Source organism: Festucalex cinctus, chromosome 7 (genome assembly GCF_051991245.1).
Source record: "Festucalex cinctus isolate MCC-2025b chromosome 7, RoL_Fcin_1.0, whole genome shotgun sequence".
NCBI classification, from domain to species: domain Eukaryota; kingdom Metazoa; phylum Chordata; class Actinopteri; order Syngnathiformes; family Syngnathidae; genus Festucalex; species Festucalex cinctus.
In genome coordinates, this window is record NC_135417.1 from 16,452,201 (window position 1) to 16,479,793 (window position 27,593).

Consider the following 27,593-nt stretch of genomic DNA (forward strand, 5'->3'; position numbering starts at 1 on the left):
AACATTTTCAGGCATTCTTTTTAGGTGATTGTTACAGAACAAAAAGGTTGATGTTTCAAGCAAAGGAGAGCAGAATAAGATGGCTGCCGTATATGCAGTCAAATGAACACTATGCAACTTTCTAGGCGGCACTCGAACAGTAGCAATTTTATCGATAAACTTTCAGGCATGATTTTTATATGATTTTTATTTACAGATGTAAAATAGGTTAGATTTTTATTTTTTTTTTTAAATACAGTATACCTGAAACAAGATGGATGCCACACGTGTGATCAAATCGGTATATTATATATTCTAGGTGGCAATCTACTAAAACTTTCAAGGGTTCTTGCTATCCCCCTGACTACCAGGAGAAAAATATATTGTCCAATCATGTTCATTTTGATATTCCCCAATATTTGTGAAGTAATTGGAATACTGGCGAAAAAAAAAGAAAAGTTTTTATTTTTAAGCTATGATGTGTCCACTACAGAGGACATTTTTAAAACTTAAATGCTAGGCTCAAATACAGTTAATATAATTCAAACAATACTTTAATGTGTTCTTAAGATTCTTATAGAACACATGCTAACAACATTTAAAGGCTAAATTTGTTCAATAAATAGTGGATACACTTACTTTTCCTCTTCCCTAAAAAGTGCTTGCACTGAGGGAAGCCATTTTCTTTTATGATGCAATCAAAGGTAGCAAAGCCCCACCCCTACACATTTGGTATCATTGGAAAGCTCTTAGTGTCCTCTATAGTGCACAAAGGAGTTAATTCAATCGTATGCACTGGGTGGGAGATATTCAGGTTTAAAAAGGTCCACTACAGAGGACAAATTTGAATTGCTGGTAGTCAGGAGGATATGTTTATGGTTTACTGCTTGAAAAGGTTGCAGTAGAGAGCAGTTTGTTTTGAATAATACCCAAACCAAGATGGATGTCATACCTGTAGTCAAATCAGTACTTCACATTTTCTAGGTGGCACACAACTAGTAGCAATTTTAAGCTTTACATTTTCAAGGATTCTCGCTATGTGATTATTGTTAACAAAATGTTGTAGTAGAATAGAGAATAGTGTGTTTTGAATACCTGGACCAAGATTATGTCATATTGTTCCTGTGGTCACAACAATAAATAACATTTTTCGAGGCAGCACTCTAGTAGCAGTTTTCCTCTTGAAACTCTCAGAAGGATTTTTGTGATTATTGCTTAACGAACTACAAAGTTCTAGGTTAAAGTAGTTCCCTGTTGGGTTTTAATTATAGATGAATCAAGATGGATGACAAATCAGTATTCTAAATCTCTCTAGGCAGCACTCTACCAGAAGCAATTTCCGTCTGATTCCAAATCTTTCAGGAGTTCTTGTTACATGTTCACTGTCTACAGATCGAAAAGGCTGAATTTGAAAGGAAAAGTGTTTTGAAAAATATCCAAACCAAGATTTCCTATATAGTATATACACTAACTGCTTTCTCGTCGGCTCCTTCCAGCAGCAGTTTTCAGCTTGCTCCACAACTTTCAAGATTTCTCACATTACTTGTTAGCCTCTCATGTTTCTTGAATGTGACAGTTTTTTTTTTCCTCCCTGGATGTTTTTCTATCACCTTGCCTTGTCAGCCATGCCAGCTTCCTCGTGTGTGTAGTTTCTCGTCTGCCCTTGCCTGCCTTCTTCCCCACCTGTGCCTTCTCTTTGTTTGTTCAGTCTTGTCAAAGCCTTTCTCTCTCCTGCGTCTGTACTTCTTGTTAAATAAACACAAGAATTCACGACGCTTCCTGTCGGCCTTGAGCTGTTCTTCGCTTTGCGTCGGCGTCCGCGCGCTCCAACCGACAATAACGACGCTGACGCACATCGACTGCATCCCCCTCGAGTGTTTTCACAACACCCGACATGAAAAAATCTCCCCAAAAAGTGTTCTGTTTGATTTAAAAAAAAAGAAAAAAAAAAAGGATGGTCCGTGAATAGCACATGATTCACGTTATATCAGAGCTTTGTGCCGCCTCTGCTCGTCTATTCACAAGTGTCCTTTTCTATCCATCTCATGATGAGTAACATTCTACGCATTAAAACGATACAGCCACTACGCCAACTCGAAAGCGGGCTTCCAATTGAAGCCTTACTTACGAGTAATCATGGCCGATTATGCAGTGGCACTTGACGTCATAGTTAATTCGTTACACTGCAAAAAACTAAATCTTAACTAAGATATAATTTCCTAAATTTAACCTAAATTTGCTTATTTTGATTTGACAAGTTCTTTTTACTTAAAATGAAATTGTCAGACAATATCGCTGTGCCTATTTTTAGATATGTTTTACTTAATTATCTTATTTGATCAAGCAGTCTTAGCCTTGAGTGTTAACAGCCAGTTTTAAGTACTGTGAGGCTCAAAACAAGCATTTTCCACATTTTAAGATGACAACTGCCCAACACCAAAGGAGTTTCATAAGATGAATTTTATTATTTTAAGATTTTGCATAATCTAGAAATAAGATAAATTGAAAAATTACAAGTATGAAAACAATCAGACAAAAATGCAATGGTTTGTGGTTTCGTTATAATTAATAATCTCATTTTTCATATTTCCAATATTCCAATATCCAAATTCAGTGGTCTAGTGGTAAACACATATGTATTTTAAGAAAATAGTTCTATTTATTACAGTTTGGAAAAAGCCAATGTAACTTGTTTTTAGTATAAAAATACTTTTTTCAAGATCGCTATGGTTGATATGGGAATAGTATTATTTTATTATTAGTATTTTTTTTTATTTATCTTACAGGTAAATTTAAGTAATTTTTTCTTATTCCGTTGGCAGATAATTTTGCTTGTTTGAAGTAATAATTTTCTTATTTTACTATATTTTTTTCTTAAATTCTCCACTGTCCTTTTTGCAGTGTTCAAATAATAGTTTCCCATTCAAATGAATGGAAATGTGTTTGAGCTGTTTCAGCGACCACCCACCCCATCTATAGGACACCCCCCCCCCCCCCCACACACACACACACACACGCACACACACTAAAAAAACACACCAACAAATGCTTTTGTAACATGTTAAGATTGAACATTATAAAAAAAAGTGACAACAAAATTGAATAGAAACTAAAGAATGTGTGCATCATTCTGGTGGCCAGTGTAATACAGAGCAAGAATACCAAGCTGCAATGTCGTTTTTTGCAGAGGATAAAGAATATTTGTATGAGAGAATCGTGGCATGTCTTCAAATACAAATCAAGTATACAATAATAATTACATTGATTCTCGTTCTGTTAGCTTGAAGGTGGTGATTTGCATTGAGTGTTAGCATTAGATTTGTCCACTAGCTACCAAACTCTGCTTGTCTTGAAATTCACGGTCACAAGTTACTTGTGACTCAAAATTTTCAAAGTAAAGCAAAAACAAATCAGCAGGGTGCTCACGTTAAAACTATGCTGAAATAAGTACATCACATCTTTCCTCTATTTGCTTTGAATAATGTATAAAGGCAGTCATTTTTCTCAGCAGTGCTCATCCAGTGACAATTTTTTAGCTCAATGCTTTTAGTCTTGTTACATAAATACTGTTTAATGATATAGATATGTAAAGTTCAAAGTACTGTTGGCCCATGTTTGTTTTGCATATCTGAACCAACATGGCCGATACACTCGACTACTTTCTCGAAACTGTGGTCAAGTAAGCACTTTACATCTTTTAAAAACAGTAAAGTAAAGCCCAGTTTAATTTGAAGAAAGATAACACAAAAATCAGTATACTTCACATTTCTATTTGGTGCTCTACCAGTAGCAAGTTTCTGCTGATATTACAATTATGGTCAAGTAAGTCCTCTACATCTTTCAAAATTGGTTTAATTTGTAATATGAACTAGTAGCAAGCAATTGACCTTCAAACTGGTCAAAAAGATGACATTTAAAGGTTTCCTGTTACATGATTATTAACTCCCCCTTTTATGTTGGTTTCTTTGGTATTCTGAAAATGTCCATGCGTCATTGAGACAGCAAGTAAACCACATCCAGCTCTTCATGTAGAAATGGACCAGCGTAAAAGAACTGCAAAAACTTCCGCATCTCACCAGCCAAAAAAAAAAAAATCACATAAAGTTGGACTTTCTTCAACATAAATAGTCTCTAAGCTGACGTTTGTCTCGCCGATGCTCAGACAAGGTTCGGTGCGAGTAATTCCGCCATAAAAATGACAAAATCTGTGTACAAATGGCGTATTAATCTAATTTTAAACTTAATCACGTCTGCCGCTGCTGCCTCTTCTGCTGCTGCAGCACTTGGAGCCCAGAGGAAATGAGAAGCGTAATAACATCAAATGTGGCTTCGTCTTAATGGCCCGCATCAAACTGCATCGTCTGGAGCAGAACAGAAAAAAAAAAAAAAAAAAAAAAAAAAAAAAGTACTCGAGCCACTTGGGCAAAAAAAAAAAAGTGATTTACATTCAAGTGGAAGTTTATTTATAAAGCGCTTTTGTGTTTTGTTTGTCAGCCGCGGGCTGTCCAGCGAGTACGCGCACACGTTTGATTACAAAATAGGCCGTTTTTATTGCCGCTCGTGAAGTCATAAAGGCCTGATGAGAAATGTTACATTGGGAGTCATTTTCGCCCAAGAATGCCTTCCTAACCGTCTGCCCTCTAATGGCATGCGAAAACGAAAAAAATAAAAAAATAAAAAAAATCCCAACAACAAATAAGTTAATATTCTGACCCAAATAGTGAGAGATGCTCACCAACTTCCTTCAACCTTCACTTGAACTTGACTGTGGAACATCACGGGTTTGGGGGACAGGTTTGGGGTAAGCAATGAAAGAAAGACCTGGTTTGAATCGTTAAACATATCTCCAGAGAGTTAGCTCTGCATTGTTTACATCCAACAAACTGCTGGGTTGTAAACTGAAAAAACAAAAACAAAAAAAACAGGTGACATCGATTGGGGGGGAAAAAAGTCCTCAAGGTGTGCAGGATTGAAGGAAGTTCAATAGATGGAGAGTAGCTTCAGGCTACCACGATCGGGGATGTTAAAGATCTGCGTTCAAGCAAATATTGATTCTTATGAGGCTCTGAAATAATACTTACTGTTGCGACAGTAATGTGTTGGGAGCTGTCATTTTCTAGTCAGCACTCTATCTGTAGCAATTTCTAGCAGATGCTAATACTTTCTGGGATTCTTGTGACATGATTATTGTTTAAACAGCTACAAAGTTAACGTTTAAAGAATATCCCTTTGTTTTTTGTTTTTGTTTTTTACACAGTATTCTGATTAACATTTCATTTGTGGAATTTGAATTAAGCAGAAAAATCCACCCATTTTATACATCTCGGGGGCAGCCATTTTGCCACTTGCTGTGGACTAAAAAGTGACATCACAGTTTCACAGGGCTCAGGTAACAACCAATCACAGCTCAGCTTGCCAACGTCACATGAGCCGTGATTGGTTGTGAGCTGAGCCCTGAGCAACGTTTCGATAGACAGCAAGTGGTAAAATGGCCGCCTCCCGAGATGCGGAAAAACGTGTGCATTTTGCTGCTTAATTCATATTTCGCAAAGGCGATATTAATCAGAATGGTGGTCTTTCTAGGTGGCGCGCTATATATAGCAATTATCAGTTGACAGTAGGTCCTTGTTTGGTTTGAATAATATCCTGTCAAATCCGTAATCCCTGTCATTCTATGCAGCACTCTATCCGCAGCAATGTTCAATTATGATTAATTACAGTCCTCACCTTTTGTCCTACAAAGTGGTAAAACCTGTACAATACTTTCAATAAATGTGAGCTGAGTTCCGAACATTAAAACGTGATTTTTTTTAAATTCCTCACACAGATATTAAACTAGACTTCAATATGTTTCGAATAGCATCCAAAAAATATCTTGTCAGCTCACTACCCAAAACAATTTTCAGTTGATTTCAAAACTTTTATGAATTCTTGTGATAAGATTATCCAAGTCACTGCCAGCCAGTGTTTACTTTGAAGAGATAAACTGCTATCTAGTTTGTTGTGGGATAAACAGAGCTGAGAATATATAGCACAATGTGGGCTGAGGAGGATCTGGCTGCATTTGGTGTGACAGGTGTGTGTGCGCGCGCGCATGTGTAAAGACAAACAGGTTCTTCAAATGTAATTAGCGGGCGCAGGTGCGAAGGATCAAGACTCACCTCAAAGTGACGCTCTTGCCTTCTAGAACTGTAATGTTGTCCGGCAGGTGCCCAAATTCCGCTCCGTGCACGCTGGAGCCTGCCAAGAACAGACGACGGGAGAGTCCGGTGAGGATTAAACGACGGCAACAGATGGGAAGACAGATGTTTGCGTGAGAGGAAAAAGGGTGACGATATCGAAACCATTTGAAAACACTGTACTACACATGCCAGGCCAGTAGATGGCAATGAAAGGAAACACTACATAAATGTGAACTGACATTGCCATTATTCTCTTCCAGCTACAGAGACCTTAATGTGAAATGTACGAGAAACTTTCTCATTCTAATGAGTAACTTTCTCATTAGTGCGAGAAAGTTTCCTTCAGGTGTGCATGTCTTGGCCACCAGGGGGAAGTATAACAAACTGTAGATTAGATGATTAAACACAAAGAAGACGTTTGGTAATATTTGCTGTTTTTTCGCAGAGTAGAAAGAATGTAAGCCTGTGAGTATTGTTATGTTCTGTCTGGATTTGTTAAGCACTGTTTCTACTCAAATAAGTTGTATAAAGGTTTAAAACCTACCATTATGTTGATGCTAGTCTAGTCTATAGACCCTTCCAGTGTGACGTCACGTTGAAGTGCGCCCCTAGCGGTGGGGGTCAGGGTGTCAATGCGAGTGAATTAGAAAACAATCAGTGTGAGCTAGAAAATAGGTCAAACAGTTGATAAATCAGCTACCAATGCTATGGTGAATTTGTGCGCGGATGCTCTAATAGCTCAAACAGAGATGAGATTCTTTCGGCTGCCGGCAGCAATTCTAAACCAGACGGAAGACAGTGAGGTGAAAGACAAGCACGATGGCTTGCGCGACTGCGAGCAAAACTACGACGCAACTGCTTTGCACCCACAAAAAGTAGGAGGATATGCCTAGATCATTTTATATCAGGTAGTTTTTCTCTTTTTCATATACAGCTGGTCATAACATTAACCTCTGATTGGAAAATCGAGGGGGACGTGATGAAAGTGCCATATTATCTTTAGTGAAACAATCATGCTTTTTTTTTTGCATAAGTATTCAAGTCATTTTGAACAAAACGTTAACGATTTGACACGGTTATTACAATTAACACTTTAACTCGGGCTTGATTTCTGCTGAGGAATGTGTCGTAAACGATGTGTGGTCTGTTTGTCAGCAGCTAGCAAGGTAGCATATATATCGAAGACTTCGATATACAGCAAGATGACACAAACGGACACATACAATTTAACGAATGACAATTTTCATGATGAAAGTAGTGATCGGCATACTGTTTCAACCAAAAACAACATACCTTAGGCTTCCACTTCCAATTTGCCCCCCAACAAACGCCACTTTTTTGTAGCTAACGGCTCCAAACGATAATGGTTTCAATGATTCGCAATACAGTGGTACCTCTACTTACGAAATTAATTGGTTCTGGAAGAAAGTTCTTAAGTAGAAAATTTTATAAGTAGAGACGCATTTTCCATGTAAATGCCCTAATCCGTTCCAAGCCTCCCAAAATTCAGACATAAATGTTTTATAAAGCATAAAAATGCATCAAAACATGTAACAAATACATGTTACAATTAGATTATTGCACAATAAATGAGAGTTGTGCATAATGTAACAAAAGAAAGAATAAAGTAAAGAATAAAAATGATGGTCATTTACCTTTTTAACTGCTGTCCTCATCGTTTTTTGCCCTCTTTGGTTCATGTTCCTCTCTCTCAGAAGTGTTTTTTTTTTTTTTTTTTTTTGCCTGGTGTTTTGTAAAGAACTGATCCATGGATGTTTTTTATTTTATTTTATTTTTATTTTTTATTTTTTAAACAATCCTTCGGAAATGTCCAAGGCAAACATCATCTTAGTGAGCAAACGCCCGACTGGTGAACACTTTTTCTGGGCGATTCTTTTAAACAAATTCTGAAACTTCATGGAAACTTCCGGTATGGCGAGGCATCTTTTTCAAAAAAAAAAAAAAAGGCCCGTCTCGTCGCAATTAAAAACTTACTGTGCCTTCATCAATCACCAATTGTTTGAATTTTTGCACAAATTCGTTGCCCGTTAGTTCATACATTTACGAAAAACTATCGGAACACCTCATGGGCCGCGGGATGAATGATGAGGACGCTGTATAGACACCGATCTAGTATACGCTCATAGATACCTATGGTAGAGGTTCCTCTAAGCCAATGGGGTGCCAGAAACATGCACAAACACCGATCTAGTATACGCTCATACCTATGGTAGAAGGTTCCTCTTAGCCAATGGGATGCCAGAACGATGCACAAACACCGATCTAGTATTTACGCTCATAGGTACCTATGGTAGGAAATAGCCATAGCCGAAAGTATGTTGCGTTCGGTAATGCATTTTTATCTTTCGTATCTAGAAATTTCTTTCGTAACAAGAGGCAATATTTACCCGTTGAGGCGTTTCGTAACTCGAAAATTTCGTATGAAGAGACGTTCGTAAGTAGAGGTTCCACTGTATTGTAGTGTCCTACTCGGGAAGTTTTTTTTGTGACACTTGACATATTTCCCACATTTGAACGAAAACGCCCGCCGAAAATCAAGCTCTCTACATTCATAAGTTATGATGTTTGACCCCCAGGAGGCGCTGCGGGAGCTAAGCAGTGACGTCAGCTGGAAGGGTGTATATGCGCTTACAATTAAGCTAGCAGACTTTCGTAATAGGAAGTTATACGGTTTTGGTTGAATACACACTAGGTAATAATTGTTGTTTAGTGTTTGTTTGCAGTCAACTTCAAATGCGAGTGGCAATAAACAGCTGTGAACCAAAACTGTCACCTTAAAACCAAGGTTGTCAAGTCAACGAAACCCCCCAAAACAACTGTCAAATCAGCAGTTCTTTTAAATTAGGTTCTCTGCTTCCGTTCTGCTTCTTTATTTATGCACGACATCAAAGTAATGAATGCGCTAAACAAAACAAAAAAAAGTCACAATGTCGCCGCTGACCCTTCCTGCGCCCGCCGGAATAATCATTTTTGCTCCCTCCAACCTCCGCATGCATTCTGCCAGGATGTTCGTTGAACAGCACTGATAATGAGCCCAAGGAAAAGGATTCACGCGGAGGTGCCGGACCGTGAAATGAAAGGACAGTAACAGAAGGGACACACACCCACACATACATATATATACACACATACAGACACACAATTGGACAAGCACTGGCACATCCAGAGAGCCATTTGTTAAAGAGGAAATGTGATTTGTGCCGGACACTGGGGTGAAGCAAAAAAAAAAGAAAAAAAAAAGTTAATTTTTCCCCCAACTTGGCAGGAGTGCAAATAAAGATAACCAAAGACCTACTTTGTACATGCCTGTCGGCCACTCCAGGCTTTTTCTGTCCACCTGATACCACCCACCAGCTACCTAGCTAGCACTGACCTCAATATACCAGCAGGTCTGAGCCTTCAGCTTTCAGAAATTCATCTTCATAAAAGAAGGAGAATGCCAGCGAGTTCCATAGCTGCTGAGCACCTGCGCTCCATTGTGGAGCCACGCGTTTTTCGTCTCGGAGCAGTCGGCCCGCTAAGCGGACGGGAAGTGAAGTCAAGTGCCGACGTGTTTATCATTTCATCAAGATAAATGATGCTGTGCGCGGAGGTGATGTGAAGGATTCACGAGCGGGATTGAGGGACGCCCACAAGTCTGTGAGGCTGCCGTCTCATTCGGGAACGTTCAAATGCAAACACTGAATCCTAATCGCGTTGCTAAGTTAGCTTGTTTCCATGATCGCATTTTGCAAGCCATGCTAACACTGAAAAAGATCTCAAAGTGGAAACAAATACAAAGTCTTGATGGTTATCATTTTCACTATTGTGTAAGAAAAAAAATCCACTTTAAGATGCTTTAATTATGTTAGCATTTTAGGCTCGAAATATGCTATCATGGAAACGCGGTAGCAAGTGGTAAGCATTGTCGTTCTTAAAAACTCATTTTCTCCTTTGAGAAAAAGTTAGCGATTTGGATAAAACACTCATGAAACACTCGGGGTAACTCTATATCAGCTTTAAAATAGTCCACTTTGAGACTTTTACGATGTTCTAAACAGTTTTAAATTTTAAATGTCATAGAAATACAGTAGGCCTAACATTATTTTGGACATTTTTCATTCCTAGCGTTTTACGCTTGAAAAGTGCTGTCATAGAAACAACTATGGGCATACTTAACTTTCGCATCCACTCTTTTTCCGTGTTACGTTAGCAATTTTAGGGAAAAAAAAGAGAGGAAACAGTAACACTTTATAATAAAAAAACATATATGTCATGACCTGTTGGACCTGCCGAGTTTGTGTCTCTTTGGCGCCCTCTGCAGGCGTTTTCGCATGGTTGTTTTTCGGTTGATTTCAGCCGTGTTCCGGTGGGTGATCATATGACGTCTTGGTTGGTAGTGGGCCGTGTGCAGATCACTCACTGGTTTGCGTGCTGGCGACATTTTCACGACTTCCTGTGTTGCTTGTGCCACAGAGGAGCATCGCCTGTGAGTTTATCTTTTTCCTTTGGTGTTGGTTTCATTTATAAAGGGCATTTGATATTCTGTTTGCGTAGCCGGCACCAGTTATGTTGCAGTTTGTCCACAGCTTTGTATCGTCATTATTATTATTGTTTATGCATGTATATTTGAGTGGCATAACACTGTATTGTATGTTTATATCGTTTCAGTTTTACAGAATACAAAGTAGAAATGTTGAAGACAACAGTAAAACGAAAACTTACTCCAGCCTCTTCATTTTTTCCACTTTGACTGTTCGCTATCTGTCAATTTGTGTTGGGCACACACATTGAGGACAGAATAGTAAAAAGGCGCCTTCACAACGACACTACAGCATCAAGGAAAGGGAAATACTGTTTAAGATCAAAGCTATAAAGAAAATTGTTCACATTCATTGTTGGAGGAACTCAACAATGTCACATGCAAGTGAAGCTGGACAGGAACAATTACCCATCGGAGATGATTTTTCAACAGGAAAGCTCACTTCTCCCAAAGCAAAATCCCAGTATTCTTTCTCCACCTCCTCAACTTCCTCCTCAGCAAGCAGGGCAGCAGCCAGAGCCCGGGCTAAAGTTGAAGCGGCACGTGCAAGTGCTCCCTTCATCCAGCGAGAAGCAGAATTAAAATTAGCAGAGGCTCGTCTAGCTGCACAACTGACAACTTTACAACATGAGAAAGAAATAGCTGCAGCTTTGGCAGAAGCTGAAGTCTTCGAAGCAGCAGCAGAAGCGGAAGCTCGAGAGGACAACAGGACTCGCTGCGATTCTGTTCATGCCACCATGCAGCGTACCCGCGCCTATGTTGAACAACATTCCAAATTACACCTCAGTGATGAGGAGCCTCCAAAACTTGACCCATATTCACCATCCTTGTTGTTACCCAACAAACAAAATGTACAAGCAGACGAAAAAGAGCAAAACCCTATAATTGAAAGCAGCACCTCTCCCACATTGGCAAAGATTAGTGTTCCTACGGCAAGGCAGCCAGAGAGGGCTACGCCAGTGGTTCGCCATTGCTACATGGCAGACGACAACGGAGCACAGCAACCCAGAAGGCCAGTGCCAGCAGATCACCGACAACCCACTGCTAGCTCTCCCTTCACGCGGCCAAACAACAGCAGAGCTCCATTACAGCCACATATTGACGACAGGACTGATATGAGTGATATCACAAGATACCTAGTGCGTCGTGAACTTGTGAACTCAGGCCTCATCAAGTTCAATGATCGCCCAGAGAACTACTGGGCTTGGAAGTCCTCATTCCAGAATGCCACAGGAGGGCTTAACTTAAGTGCCAGCGAAGAACTTGACCTTCTAACAAAATGGCTAGGAAATCAATCTTCAGAGCACATTATGAGAATTCGTTCTGTGCATGTCGTTAACCCTGCTGTAGGCTTGGAGATGGCATGGAACCGCTTGGAGGAGTGTTATGGCTCCCCTGAAGTCATCGAGAGGGCTCTTTTTGAGAGGTTAGAGAACTTTCCCAAGATCAATTTCAAGGACGCTTTAAAGCTCAGGGAGCTTGGAGACCTACTAAGGGAGTTAGAGTCTGCAAAATCTGAAGGCTACTTACCTGGTCTCTCATACCTGGACACTTCCAGAGGAGTTAAACACATTGTTGAAAAACTCCCATACAATCTGCAAGAGAGGTGGTTAGCTCAGGGTTCTCAATACAAAGAACAGTATAATGTATCCTTTCCTCCATTCGCTTTCTTCACAGATTTCATATGCAATGAAGCAAAGAGAAGAAACGACCCCAGTTTTACTCTTCCAACCAGCACTGCAGCTCCATCCAGCAGTTCCCATAAGTCCACCACGGTTCAAAATAGGCCTGATCAAGCGAAAGGAAAAGCAGGAAACTTTGAAAAATATGTATCTGTTCACAAGACTGAAGTTGCATCACAACACTCAGCTTCACAGTCATACAGCACAAACAGCAAGCCAAATGACATTGATAAGCAGTGTCCTATTCATAAAAAAACCCATCCGCTGAAAAGGTGTCGAGGTTTTCGAAGCAAGCCGCTGGAAGAACGTAAGGCTTTTCTAAAGGAGAACGGCATCTGCTTTAGGTGTTGTTCCTCTACAACTCACCTAGCAAAGAAATGTGAAGCGGTCTTGAAGTGCACCGAGTGTCAGAGCGACAGCCACATTGCTGCACTACACCCAGGACCTGCTCGTTGGGAGAGCAGCAACCCCTCGTTTGAGCACGGCGGGGAGAACAATGGAGAAGCAAGTCAGTCAGATGTCACATCCAGATGCACAGAAGTGTGCGACAGTGGGAAGGAACCTAGGTCTTGTTCCAAAATCTGCCTGGTGAGAGTTTACTCCAAGGCACACCAAGACAAAGCTATTAAGGTCTATGTTATTTTAGACGATCAAAGTAACAAGTCATTAGTGCGATCAGAATTCTTCAACCTCTTCCAAATTGAAGGAATGGACTCACCATACACATTGCGCACATGCGCAGGTACTACTGAAACCTCAGGAAGACGAGCTACAGGATTCATGGTGGAGTCCTTGGATGGTATGACAAAAGTGGCGCTTCCCACACTCATCGAGTGTAATCACATGCCCGATGATCGGTCAGAGATCCCAACACCTGCAGCTGCACAGCATCATGCTCATCTGAGGTCCATAGCCCACAAGATCCCATGCCTAGATCCAGATGCTCAAATATTACTCCTTTTGGGACGCGACATCCTTCAGGTGCACAAGGTCAGAGAGCATCGCAACGGTCCTCCTAACGCCCCCTATGCTCAGAGGCTCGACCTTGGCTGGGTTGTCATCGGCAATGTCTGTTTGGGATCAGCACACAAGCCAGAGTCTGTCACCTCTTTCCGAACCAACGTGCTTGAAAATGGGCGCCCGTCTCTCCTGTCCCCATGTCCTAAGCACCTTAAAGTGAAAGAAATGTTTTGCAACACATTTGATGACGGCGGTCTTGGCAACTCAATCTTTGAAAAGACCAAAGATGACGATAAAGTGGGCCTCTCCATTGAAGATAGGTTGTTCCTCGAGCTGATGAATAAAGAGATGTTCATGGACAACACCAACAGTTGGGTAGCACCACTTCCATTCCGGTTTCCACGCCCACGACTCCCAGACAACCGAGAGCAGGCTCTGAGTCGCCTTGCTTCCCTTCAACGCACCCTAGCAAAAAAACCTGAAATGAAGAGTCATTTCCTGGACTTTATGCAAAAAATCTTTGATCGTGATCAGGCAGAACTGGCTCCCACTTTGTCAGAGGTAGACGAACGATGGTATCTACCCATCTTTGGTGTATACCACCCACGTAAGCCAACCCAAATCAGGGTCGTCTTTGACTCCAGTGCGCAACACCATGGCATCTCGTTGAACGATGTGCTTCTAACCGGTCCAGATTTGAACAATACTCTGCTCGGAGTCTTGCTGCGTTTCCGAAGAGAGCAAGTGGCTGTGATAGCGGACATAGAGCAGATGTTTCACAGTTTCATCGTAAGGGAAGACCATCGAGACTTCCTTCGGTTCTTCTGGTTCAAAGACAACAATCCCTGCAACGAAATCGTCGAGTACAGAATGAAAGTCCACGTATTCGGCAACAGTCCGTCACCAGCAGTAGCCATCTACGGTCTTCGTCATGCAGCACAACAGGGAGCAAGTGAATACGGCATGGACGCTAAACACTTTGTTGACCGAGACTTTTATGTCGACGACGGCCTTAAGTCCCTTCCAACAGCTGCAGAGGCCATCAGCCTGCTTAAGAGGACACAAGAGATGCTAGCTATCTCCAACCTGCGGCTCCATAAGATAGCATCAAACAACCCTGAAGTCTTGGAAGCCTTTCCTCAAGGTGACCATGCAAAAAGTCTCCAGAATTTAGACTTTGATGACAGTTCAGACCACATCCAACGCAGCCTCGGGCTCAGCTGGGACCTCAAACTTGACCTCTTTACATTCAGAGTGGAAAACTGCAGAGAAACCATTCACACGGAGAGGCATTCTAGCTACTGTAAACAGTCTTTTCGACCCTCTTGGACTTGCTGCGCCAGTCATCATTCAAGGGAAATTCCTACTGCGAGAACTTACCAGTGGCGACGTGCTCGACTGGGACAGTCCTCTTCCTGACGAGAAGAAATCTGAATGGAAAGTATGGGAAAGCTCCTTACAAAGTCTGAGTAACCTAAAGATTCCAAGAGGTTACACTCCTAGTACTCTTACCACCGCCTACAGGAAGGAACTCCACATCTTCTCAGATGCTTCAATTAAAGCCATAGCAGCTGTAGCCTACCTAAAGGTGTTCAGCAGCACTGAAAAATGTCACACTGGCTTTGTCCTAGGAAAAGCTAAACTAGCTCCTGCATCCGCCCACACAGTCCCGAGATTGGAGCTGGGAGCAGCTGTATTGGCAGTGGAAATGGCGGAGTTGGTGGAGAGAGAATTGGATGTCAGTATAGATACTATGCAGTTTTATACCGACAGCAAAGTTGTTTTGGGATACATATACAACCAGACCAGACGGTTTTATGTCTATGTCGCCAACAGAGTACAGCGAATCAGAAAATCCACCAAACCTGAGCAGTGGCACTACATCTGCACCACCAAGAATCCAGCAGATGTTGCCACACGATCTGTACCTGCAGCTGAGCTTGCTGACACAACCTGGCTCACCGGGCCTCATTTCCTGTCCCTTCCTGAAGACGTGTCTACTTCAGAAGAGGAGCCTTACCACCTTGTTACTCCAGATCTGGATACAGAGGTGCGTTCTCATGCTACTACACTGTCTGTTCTTCCAGCTACTCTGGGCTCTCATCGATTCGAGCGGTTCTCATCCTGGAAGTCACTGGTGCGAGCCATTACATTCTTGACACACATAACTCAGTCGAGACGCAGTGCCTCTAAAACCCAACTTCAAGATTGTAGCGGTTGGCATCATTGCAAGAAGCTTCATACAGCAGAAGAGTTGTTCAAAGCAGAAATGCTTATCATCAAGTGTGTGCAAGAAGAAAACTACAGAAAAGAATTCTCTTGCTTGGCTGCCAGAAAGAACATTTCAAAAGACAGTTCACTGAGGAAACTGAATCCTTATGTCGATGATGATGGTCTTCTAAGAATTGGTGGCAGGCTCAACCAGTCTGCACTTGACACAAGAGAAAAGCTGCCTCTTGTCATCCCAGGCCGCAGCCACGTTGCGATGCTACTCATCAGGCATTACCACGAAAAGGTCAGACACCAAGGCCGCATCTTTACAGAAGGCTCTATCCGTACAGCAGGATTCTGGATTGTTGGGGCCAGAAGATGTATAAACTGGGCCTTGCGCAAGTGCATCACATGTAACAAGCTTCGTGGAAGAACTGTCAAGCAAAAGATGGCAGATCTGCCTCCTGATCGCCTGAGCTCCGAGCCACCCTTCACCTACGTCGGACTCGACGTGTTCGGTCCTTGGAGTGTCGTCACAAGACGGACCCGTGGCGGTCAGGCTAACAGCAAAAGATGGGCTGTGCTTTTCACATGCATGAGCACACGCGCCGTGCACATAGAGTTGATCGAGGCAATGGATACATCAAGTTTCATTAATGCCTTGCGCCGTTTCTTCGCTCTGCGTGGACCTGCGAAACAAATACGTTCCGACTGCGGAACCAACTTTACAGGCGCCTGCAAGGAACTGCAAATGCTCGTAACAAATCCCGAAGAGCCCAATGTCAGGAAGTACTTGGCTGATGAAGGCTGCACTTGGGTTTTCAACCCTCCCCATTCCTCCCACATGGGGGGAGTTTGGGAACGGATGATTGGCATCTCTCGACGAATACTGGATTCCATGCTTATGCAAACTGGCCTTTCACGCCTCTCGCATGAGGTGCTGTCAACCTTGATGGCAGAGATTGTGGCGATCATTAATGCCAGACCGCTTGTGCCAATCTCTTCGGACCCGGACTCACCTTTTCTTCTGACACCTGCTTCACTCCTGACACAGAAGGTGTGTACTTATCCTCCTCCTCCAAGAACCTTCGACAGCAAAGACCTCCATCGCCAGCAATGGAGACAGGTACAACACCTGGCCAACATCTTTTGGAATAGATGGAGACGTGAATACCTGCCAACACTTCAAAGCCGTGGCAAGTGGCAGGACATTCATCCTAATTTGAATGAAGGCGACTTGGTCCTGCTGAAAGACAGCCAGGTGAAGCGAAATGAGTGGCCGATGGCTCTCGTCATAAAAACGTTCCCTGATCGGGATGGGAAAATCCGGAAGGTCGAACTCAAAGTTACGAGATCTGGGTCAGCAAAGACTTTCTTGAGGCCAGTCTCCGAGACGATTCTTCTGAAGAGTGCGGAAGACATGTGACACAGTTAGCTATTTCATTTTGTGTTTGTGTTTACAGATAGTGGTATTTTATCATACCAGGCAGGGAGTGTCATGACCTGTTGGACCTGCCGAGTTTGTGTCTCTTTGGCGCCCTCTGCAGGCGTTTTCGCATGGTTGTTTTTCGGTTGATTTCAGCCGTGTTCCGGTGGGTGATCATATGACGTCTTGGTTGGTAGTGGGCCGTGTGCAGATCACTCACTGGTTTGCGTGCTGGCGACATTTTCACGACTTCCTGTGTTGCTTGTGCCACAGAGGAGCATCGCCTGTGAGTTTATCTTTTTCCTTTGGTGTTGGTTTCATTTATAAAGGGCATTTGATATTCTGTTTGCGTAGCCGGCACCAGTTATGTTGCAGTTTGTCCACAGCTTTGTATCGTCATTATTATTATTGTTTATGCATGTATATTTGAGTGGCATAACACTGTATTGTATGTTTATATCGTTTCAGTTTTACAGAATACAAAGTAGAAATGTTGAAGACAACAGTAAAACGAAAACTTACTCCAGCCTCTTCATTTTTTCCACTTTGACTGTTCGCTATCTGTCAATTTGTGTTGGGCACACACATTGAGGACAGAATAATATATATTAGACTTTCCATTGTTAGCATTTTAGGTAAAAAATGCTGGTGGCGAATTAACTTTCATACTTCTATTTAATGTTAGTTTTTTAAACAAAAAACAAACAAAAACAATAAACAGTCAGAGTTTTTTAGTTTTGAAAAACAAACACTTTGAGATACCATAAAAATGACCTCACAGTGGAAGTTTAAAGCCAGTTAGCTAGCTAGCTAGTTTAAAGCCAAAAACAAACTTGACATCGCCAACTGGCCTGGCATGCTTACTACAACATTTTCAATCAATTTTTGTGAAACTATTCCAAAGGAAACTTTTACTAGCTTACTGTGTGTGAACTTTATAAAGACACAGCAGCAATGCATGGTTGGCAAGGTTCAAAAACTGTGACAAACTTTGCTTTATTTATGATTTGTATATATATATATATATATATATATATATATATATATATTTTTTTTTTTTTGTATTTGTCACATAGTTACGCCGCCCGTCGGCCTCAGAGAGTCGTTGGTCCTTTTCATGTGTTCTCCCAGCTACACTCCCCGCTTTATTTGGGTTAATTCTATTCGCTTCCAGAGCTGGGGGCTTGGATACGCCTGTGACACGCTTTCATAGATAGCCTACATACCAAGACGGGAAGGAGAGGGGCTTTCACTGTCGACGCGCGCACACATACACTCCCATTGAATGAGTGACAACGTGCACACCGAGGTTACATCGTGGCGAGGTGCTATTCCCCATTTCCCTACTCAATTGCTATTTTCACAGCTCGATTGGCACCCAGCATGCCAAAACCTGCACGGCGCTCCCACAGCACAACAACCGGGTCAACACGCACACACACACGCACACCCCGGCACACCGACAATGTGCTGCATGCTCGTCACATTCGAATCGGCGAGCCAAAGCAGCAGGGATGAGTCTCCTTCACAACAACACTTTGGTTTGGTGAGAAATGTTAAAAATGAACAGCACACAGCTCTTTTTTTTTTTTTTTGAATATTTTTTTTTTTAGCATTTTAAACTCTTCCTGAAAGTGAAGTGAAGTGTTTATAACGCATACGAACTTTAGTTATTTGAGCACAGATGGTGCATCAACACGTGTAGACAGTAGGGATGTAACGATATTCAAACATCACGATACGATATTAATCACGATATGAAGGTCACGATACGATAATTATCACAATATTGTGGGGAGGTTGGCGATACAAAAAAAGGCACAATATTGTAATAAAAAATGCACTCACTATTGTACTTTTGTACATGACAGCAATGAAAAACATCAATATTATATATATATATATATATATATATATATATATATATATATATATATATATATATATATATATATATATATAGTATATTGATCCCTTTGGGATGGCTCCCTCTGGAAAATTTACATGTCCAGCAGCAATGAGAACAGATAATAAAATAAAAAATAATTCAATCAATCAATAAATAAGGTTATTACACCAGAGATTAAATTAATAATAATAATAATAATAATAATAATAATAAGAAGAAGAAGAAGAAGAAGAAAATAAAATAAAAAATAAAAATTCAATCAATAAATAAATAAGGTTATTACACCGGAGATTGTATTAAATAAATTGCAGTTTTCTTAGTCACTTAGAGTAGTAAAAAGTCTTCTTTGTTTGTCTCTTCATGACTTCATTATACTCCCCATAGTGGCCAGGTTGTTCACATCAGGAGGTGTTCCAATGAATTAATAATGATACACAAACTTATTCTTTATATTCTATTTATGTTATCACTGTATGTTTTATAAGTAAAAATTCTAGAGTGCTTTTATCCTGATTAAAAACATGTTCCTACTAAAAGGAGCTGGATGAGGATACAATGTGGTTAGGCAACAATTTCATTGGATTTTGATGTTTTATTTTTGGGGGGGCGGTGGGAGAGTTTGTGCACGGAAGAGAGGGGCTGCGATATGGAGCCAGAACGCCACCATTAAGTTTTGGCATGGAAAATCCGTTTTGGCCTTGTTAAAAAAGAGGTATTGGCACAATCTATGACAACGTCCTGTCACATTCAAAAGTATTTCTTTTTAAACTTTTTAAACTCCACTTAATGCCAGTGTTTTGGCAGAGCAGCTAGTCATTTTTCCTTTTTTGCCCAGTTTCCAAATGATTTGGAATAGGTGAGTTGACACGTAGAAGCAAGTTCAAGTTGAATGTTCAAAAACGAAGGAAGTAGAAAGTAAAAAATAAATAAATAAATAAAAAAACACTGAATGTAGAAGACAGGAAGTTGACAAAGCAAAATAGCAGCATCCAAATTAATCATAATGAACTCCATCCATAAAAAGTAATACGTTTCTTTTTTTTTTTTTTTTTTTTTTAATGCCAGCATTTGATTTTTACTGGATTCTTGTCAGTACCAATACTAATTTGTGTCATTTCATTCTTAGGGCATTAAATCACAACTGTACTGTTCTAGAAGACTGTTCGCCTCTCATCTGAACAGGCTTCATCAGCAAGGCTTAGCTTCGGACTGCAAAAGCCTGAGTTGGCTAAAAAAGGTACGCGTTACATGAATATACATGCACATAATGGCCCACATTAAAAAAAAAAAAAAAAAAAGGCCTGCTATCACTGTGTCCTTGCTGTGACCTGCTGTCTAGGTGCACCAAGGCCAGACTTTCATCCACTCACCTTGTGACACACGACCACCCGCCCACATTTGTCTGCCTGTTAGGTCATTTTTTTATGAGAATAACATTTAAAGGACATTGAGGGATTACACATGCATTTATACGCCACATTGGAGGATAACCATTTTTTTTTTTTGTGAGAGTGCAGGTTTATGTGCAGACATTCGGGTAATAGCCTTCAACGGGGGCATTTTGTGTGTGCGTGTGTCGCAGCGGCTCGGAAGCCGGGCGTCTATTATGTGATTTGTATTCTCTTGACTTTTACATGCGCTGTGTTTGTAATTGCACTCGCTGCCGGCAGACACTTGTGAGGGGCGCTCTATTGAGCTGTACGACTTTAGCCCTGGCGTCTTCCTTTGTGCTACTCATCTATTTTGCATTGCCCTTGACAATCACACTCACTCACACACGCGCACACAAAGGAACGAAGGGGGTGACTTCCTCTGAATGCACGATCACCATTCAGATGGGAAACAGAGGAGGCTGTAATAATAATGAAAAAAAAACATGCCAATAATGCATTTTAATGCAGGCTGAAATGGGTTTTGTAGGCGTGTCTGGAAAATTAAAGTCACAGCAAATGAGGAGGACGTGGCGGGAGGATGACAGGACGAATGCAACAGCAACAATGGCTTGCGCCCGACACGGAAGCGGCGCTCAGATCGGGAGATCAGAAGAATGTCTGACAGAGTCTCCGTGATAAAGTGTGAACGCACGCACGGGCTACATGCATTGCAAACGTGCGACGTGCACAAGGCCCGTGATGTCATTTCAAATTGTTATAATTATCGGCAAACGTTTGCAACAGTGGGAGTGGAACGGACTGAAACATTGTTGTTGTTCCATTTTGACAACGATGGGATGGCCTTTGTGACAAAGCCCATTCACACTCATTTGTTCCTAGATCTGGTACAAGATTTAAATCTGAGTTTGATCAAACAAAGTCTTTTTCAACTTAAAGAATGCGCATTACAGGATCACGAGACTTCTTTCCAGAGGGATCTGGATCAGGATTATTTTCTTCTTTCCATAGTGGATCTGAATCAGGATTGGATTTGGTTCACTTCAAAGGTGGTCCTATGTCGCTACACGCAACCTCTGTCTTTTTTACCTTGAAAATGAATAACACTGTTGCTGATCCTGTTCCATTGTGGGTTTGAATATGGACTGGATGTCATCCATGTGAACATGTGGGCCTAAACCCGGTCCAAGAAACCTCTTTTTTTCTTCAATGTCAAGAACAAATCACAGAATCGCCAATCATTTCCGAAATGGATTTGGATCTGGATTTGCTCAAACTAAATTTTGTTCATCCCCAAGAATGAGTAAATTACCTAAATTACAGAGAATCACCAGAATTCTTTCCATCACGGATTTGAATCTGGATTAAACTTGGCCTATGCTAAAATGGCCCTAAATCTAGTAGATTATCTGGAATTTTCAAAAATAAATGACACAATCACCAATGTTTACCATGGCGAAATTGAATCTGTATTGGATTGGATTATATCTAGAATGAATGACAAATATAACCACCAGAATGCTTTGGAATGGACTTTAATCTAGATTGGGTTCGGTCCGCTTCAATATTTATTTGTGAATCTTCTTAATAACTCATAAAACAGTTTCCTTTCCGGTGTGGATTTCAATCTGGATTGGAATTGGTCCGCTTTAATGTTGGTCCATAATCTAGTATACGAAGCCTTATCTGTTTCAACCTTGAGAATGAATGACATAATCGCCAATCCTTACAGTGGATTTGAGACCACATTGTCTTAAAAACAAAAATGTTATTCAATCCCATGAATGAAGAACACAAATCAGTCCTTTCCATTGGGGACTGAATCTGGATTTGGATCCACAACATGTGTTCCAAAACCTGCCACAGGATGGAAATTTTACAATCCGATTTCAAGTTCAAACAACATAAACCACATCAAATCTAAGCTGTAATGTACGGCGGTGTGAAAGCAGCCCGAGTGGCTGCGGGGCAGAGAGCAGAGCGACATGCACCCGCATAATTAAGAGCGGCATGCTGCAGCCAATTAAATATTTACACAGGCACCCCGATGATACAAGGAGGAGGCACGAGGATTATCAGACGCGAGGAGCCGCGGGCAGGAGGCGAGGCGTTGGAGAGGTGCGGGATTAAACATTAACCGGCACCGATATCCCTTCTTTTCCTCAGGTGATCCCATTAACTCGGACCAGACGCCGTCGCGTCCACTCGCTAATCCACGCCGTATATCTCCGAGTAAGAGATGCGGTGATGCGCTTTGAGCGAGGAACAACCTTGAAGGTAGCAAAGGTGTTCCCTTATAGTAGCTTTGATAATTTTGAGAACCGAGTAATAAAAACAAAAAATGCTAATTTAGCTAATATCAACGACTGAAAAGTACACATTACTTGTGTTTTCTTTTTTAGATTATAAATAATCACCAAACGCTGTTGGTTTTTAGACTGGCACAAGACAATGCATTCTCCACAAACAAATCTTGTAGCCTAGAACCACAGATTGCTTCACCGAGTCTGTTGCCGTCGTGAATAAATTCACATCCAACCATGTTGGTTGTCCCCATTTTTTTTGCATTTGACCTCAATCAATCATTAAATCAACGGCGATCTCAACTGTGGTTGACTTTATCACTCTCCATTTACAGTAATTTTTACGTATCTATTTTTTGGGTACTGGTTAGTAGGGATGTAACGATATCCAAGCATCACAATACGATATTATCATGATATGAAGGTCATGATATGATAATTATGAGGCCGGCGATACAAAGGTCAGAATATTAAAAAATAAAAATAAAAAAATAAAAGAGCCCATACTATAACACAATATTGTGCTTTTGTACATAACAGAAATGCATATAAATAACCTACAATCCTAAAACACTTAATATTGAAGCACTAACTTGCTAATACAAGCACACATTGAGTTCCCCCACGTACTGACTCGCTTCACAAGCATTTTACGTTCCCCTTCATCTGACCATTAAACAGGCCATTAAAGGGCCAAAACATGTCTTGTGAAAATTAAACTGCACTAAAAAACTAGCCAGCAGAGGGGTGCTAGAACTGCACAAATGGAAATCAACCTGACTTTTTTTTAACAGATGTGCTGCTTTTAATATTGTGACATGACGACGACGATATATTGTGTCAGTTTTAATATCGCTATATCACGATATTGCCGTTATCGTTACATCCCTACTGGTTAGTGAGAAGGGGTACCAGTTTGATACCCACTTTTGAAATACATTTGCTCAAGTTATTTAGGGGTAAATTGTCTCTTCATTGTCATTGCGCCTACTAGTTTGCTAGTGGTTTGTTCATGCACTACACTACCAACTTTTGAACTATACTATATACCCCCCCACACTCCCCAAATATTGTTATTTTCAAATTTGTACCAATATAAGTGTAAAAGTATAGCAACAAGGAAAGTGAGGAGCAGATGTATGGTAATTTGTTGCATCTCACTGGAGAGCTATTATTTGGATCGGGCACGTATACTGTACTTATTGTGTGTACTTTGTACCCGCAGACGTCATTTTGGTGACCCCAAAAATAGAGAGTACGTATATCTTATCAATTGTGGTATATAAAAATATAAAGTCAAAAAAATATATCCAAGTATAGTCCAGATAGCTGAAAAATGTACTCTCCACCGCATTTGTCGGCCACCATTCCGCCTGAAGGGAAATCTGACACCTGTCAGAGACTGAAGGAGTTGTTTGGATTCTATCTGCCGAGGTCGACTTCCTCCCCTCCAGGGCCACAAATGTTTGTTGCTCCCAGGAGGGAGGCGGATGCACACAAATGCGCCTTGTTTGTGTCATCCGTGAGGCCTCCATATTCAAACGAGTGTGACAGCCAATAGACTTTCATCCCAGATGTGCGCCTAAATGGTCAAATCCCCGCTCTGAGGGGTCTTGACTACTCCAAACACCGATGCAAGTGCATCTTTCTCTTGTGATCCAGTCGTTCTCTTGACTTTAATATATATATATATATATATATATATATATATATATATATATATATATATATATATATATATATATATATATATATATATATATATATATATCGGCTGTTTGCATTGATTGGTCGGACGATTAATTGGTCCAGGCCATGTTAGGATGGTGTAGGACTGGGTTGGATTGGTTTACATGATTTAGGAACATTTCTGCTGGCATTAATATATCAGGTTAGGGTTAGATTTACTTTATGGTAAGATTAGGGTTTTACCATTCTATCTTCTTACACTTGCAGATTCCTTACACTCTCGTTCCAGTTCTCCTTTGCTCATCTCAACCACAGTCCACATCTCCCATGTACCCACTCTCTGCTTGTTGCTCCCATAGCGCCAAACACCCCAAACTACCCCTCCCTTAATTTCCTCTCTGCATCCATACCACTGCTGCTTCCATTACTTTATTCACTCTGTCCGTCGCTCATTCCGTCCTTGCCTTGTTCCATCCCCAGCAGCTTGATTTTTCTCTCCCTCCACCCATCCGTCATCCCACCGCCGATCCATTCCACATGACAACTTTCACTCCCTTTCGTCATTCCTTTCTTCCATTCTACTTTTCTTTCTAGCTCACTCCATCGCTCGCCGTCTCCCATTCCCTACCTCGCTCCAATCCTCCCTCCCTTGCGCCATAATTTCCCCCTGTCGTCCATTGCTACCTTCATCCCTCCTTCCCTCGCTACCCCTCCTCCCCCCTCCCAGCCACTAATCCCTCTTCACACAGCAATCAATAGAGCGCTGCCGAGTGCAGGGAGGGAGACTCCAAGTTCTCAATGCAGCACTTGTGCAACCTCAATAGGCAGCAGCGCTAGATCACTGACGTTGAATCGAGTACGGCGGACAGACGAGAAAATACCGTTCTGCTGTCTTTTTCCCCCCCCTCTCTTTTTCTCCACTGCTAAACACCTTAGTGCTGCTGAGCTCAATAAAATAGTTAAACTATTACTTGGTTTCGTACAAGGCCCTGTGGACGCCCCTAAATGCACCCTGTGTACGAGTAATTTGACAGATTTGCAGTGCCCGGGTCTGTCATTGCTCCAAAAGACGAGCTTCACAAGTACATGCGCCCCAAGAGGCAAACAACTCATCCTCTGGTGACAATACTGTGACGAAAAGCAACAGTCATACAAAACAGAAAATACAAGAAACAAACTTGTAGAGCCCTTGTTTCTCTAGGTCAGAGCATTAAAGCTATTTGTTTCAGTCACGGCAGAGGTATTTTCAAGGACATACGTACAACCTTGTAAGTATTCCTTTTGGAAGATTGTTTAACATTTGGACTACTTGGTATCGGTTTGTGATGGTGAAGAAGGAGCTGAACCAAAAGGCGAAGATATCAATTTACCAGTGAATCTACAGAACCCTCATCTGTGGTAACAAGCTGTGAGTTGTGATCGAAAGAACGAGATCCCGGATACAAGTGGCCGAAATGAGTTTCCTCCGCAGTGTCAGATTTCTCCTTTAGAGATAGGGTGAGAAGCTCCTTCATCCAGGAGGGACTCAGAGTTGAGCCGTTGTTCCTCCATGTTGAAAGGAGCCAGATGAGGTGGCTTGGGCATTTGATTAGGATGCCTACTGGACACCCTCGTGAGGCCTTCCGGGCAAATCCCAACATGAGGAGGCTCGCTGGATACGCTGGAGAGACTATATCTTCCCGTTGGCCTGGGAACGCCTCGAGCTGAATGAAGTGGCTGGGGAGACAGAAATCTAACCTTCTCTCGAAAGCTACTGCCCCCGCGACCCGACCCCGGATAAGTATATGCATGTATGTATGTTTCGGACTTTACTGACTACATTTACTTCAAAAGAAAACCCATACTACTTCAGAGAGGTCCAAGAACATTTGGGGTGAGATCTGCAGCTGCAAATATGCAACTGGAAGTTAGGTGGCACTTACCAATGAGTAAAATTTCCAGAAAATTTTAGAAAATTTCATGATGAACGCAAAATGCACGATAACTTTTACAGGTTAGCTTAATTTTATTCTCTAGACTTTTGAATGAAAATGTACAACTGTTGGATGACTGGTTAGCATGTTCGCCTCCCAGTGCTGAGGACGTAAGATCGAGTCCAGCCTTCGGCCTTCTTGGGTGGAGTTTGCATCTTCTCCCCGTGCCTGCGTGGGTCTTCTCCGGGTACTCCGGTCTCCTCCCACATTCCAAAGAAATGTATGGCAGGTTAATTGGGTGCTCCGAATTGTCCCGAGGTGTGCTTGTGAGTATGGATGCGTGTTTGTCTCTGTGTGCCCTGCGATTGGCTGGCAACCAGTTCAGGGTGTACCCCGCCTTCTTCCCGAAGCTAGCTGGAATAGGCTCCAGCACCCCTGCGACCCTTATGAGGAGTAAGCGGTTAAGAAGATGGATGATGGAAGATGGATGGATGGATGTCCAACTGTTCAGAGTTTCAGTACTTTTTTGTACAGTTTGCGTAGGTGAAATTACGTTCACCTGTGAAGGGAATTATGATGCACGTCAGGTTAATTTTGAAGTTTCACCTGTGAGAGTTAGTCAGAAGATGCATTCTGTTCTATATGAGCTCTCTTCCTTGCAAGGAATACTCCCCTGGGCTTTCCTGGTGTTTATTACACTAATATATACTTTTTTTTTTATTAGGAGAACATGGCAAATGTCATGATATTAAGTCAGAACTGTCACAGCGTGCGGATACGAGGTTTTCATTGGATAGAAATGCTATAAATACACACAGCACGCGGGAATACTCGCTGTGTTTTCTTTTATGAAGCACATTCATAACACATTTCTTTATCGACTGCCACCCCCGATGGCTGATTTGAGCCATTTGTCAGCGGGAAAAAAGACGCTGACATTTTTTTTCTTTGGAAGCCGTGTGCATACATACACCGAGGCCCACGAGGTAGCTCTATCTGGACTTACTTCTGGTAAATATGCCTTCATTAGGTTTTTAAAGGGTACATATTATGGAAAATTGACTTTTTAATTGCTTGTATACAAATAGTCATGTCTCTGGAGTGCCTGCTGCGCATCAAGTGTGAAATTAAGCAAGCATGTAAATGTCTGCGCAGATTCTCAGTTCAAACGTACTAACTCCCTCAGACAAAAGCTGGTTCATGAACTCATCTCTAGAGCAAACTCAGCAATGTTGTTTATGCAGTGCAATGTAGTGAATGCAATGACCTGTACATTGGAGAGACCTAACAAACCTTGAATAAACGCACGGTGCAACATAGGAGAGCCGTTAAAAAAAAGAAGGAACATTCCTTTGAAAGCAATCATGACCAAATTGTGGATAAGAAGGAATGCTGATGTGAAAAG

The 27,593-nt window shown here is 41.5% G+C and overlaps 1 protein-coding gene across 2 annotated transcripts in view; it reads right to left on the minus strand.

Moving 5' to 3' along the window:
- The window catches only part of iglon5 (IgLON family member 5), a 149,915-nt gene that overhangs the window by 20,540 nt on the left and 101,782 nt on the right, over window positions 1-27,593 (minus strand). Inside the window, exon 2 of one of the 2 annotated variants that reach the window (XM_077527688.1) lies at window positions 6,141-6,219. In XM_077527688.1, the coding sequence (XP_077383814.1) occupies window positions 6,141-6,219 (79 nt within the window). Of the gene's footprint in view, window positions 1-1,589; window positions 2,063-6,140; window positions 6,220-27,593 lie in introns of those variants that run through there. The other variant, XM_077527689.1, reaches the window with a different exon arrangement.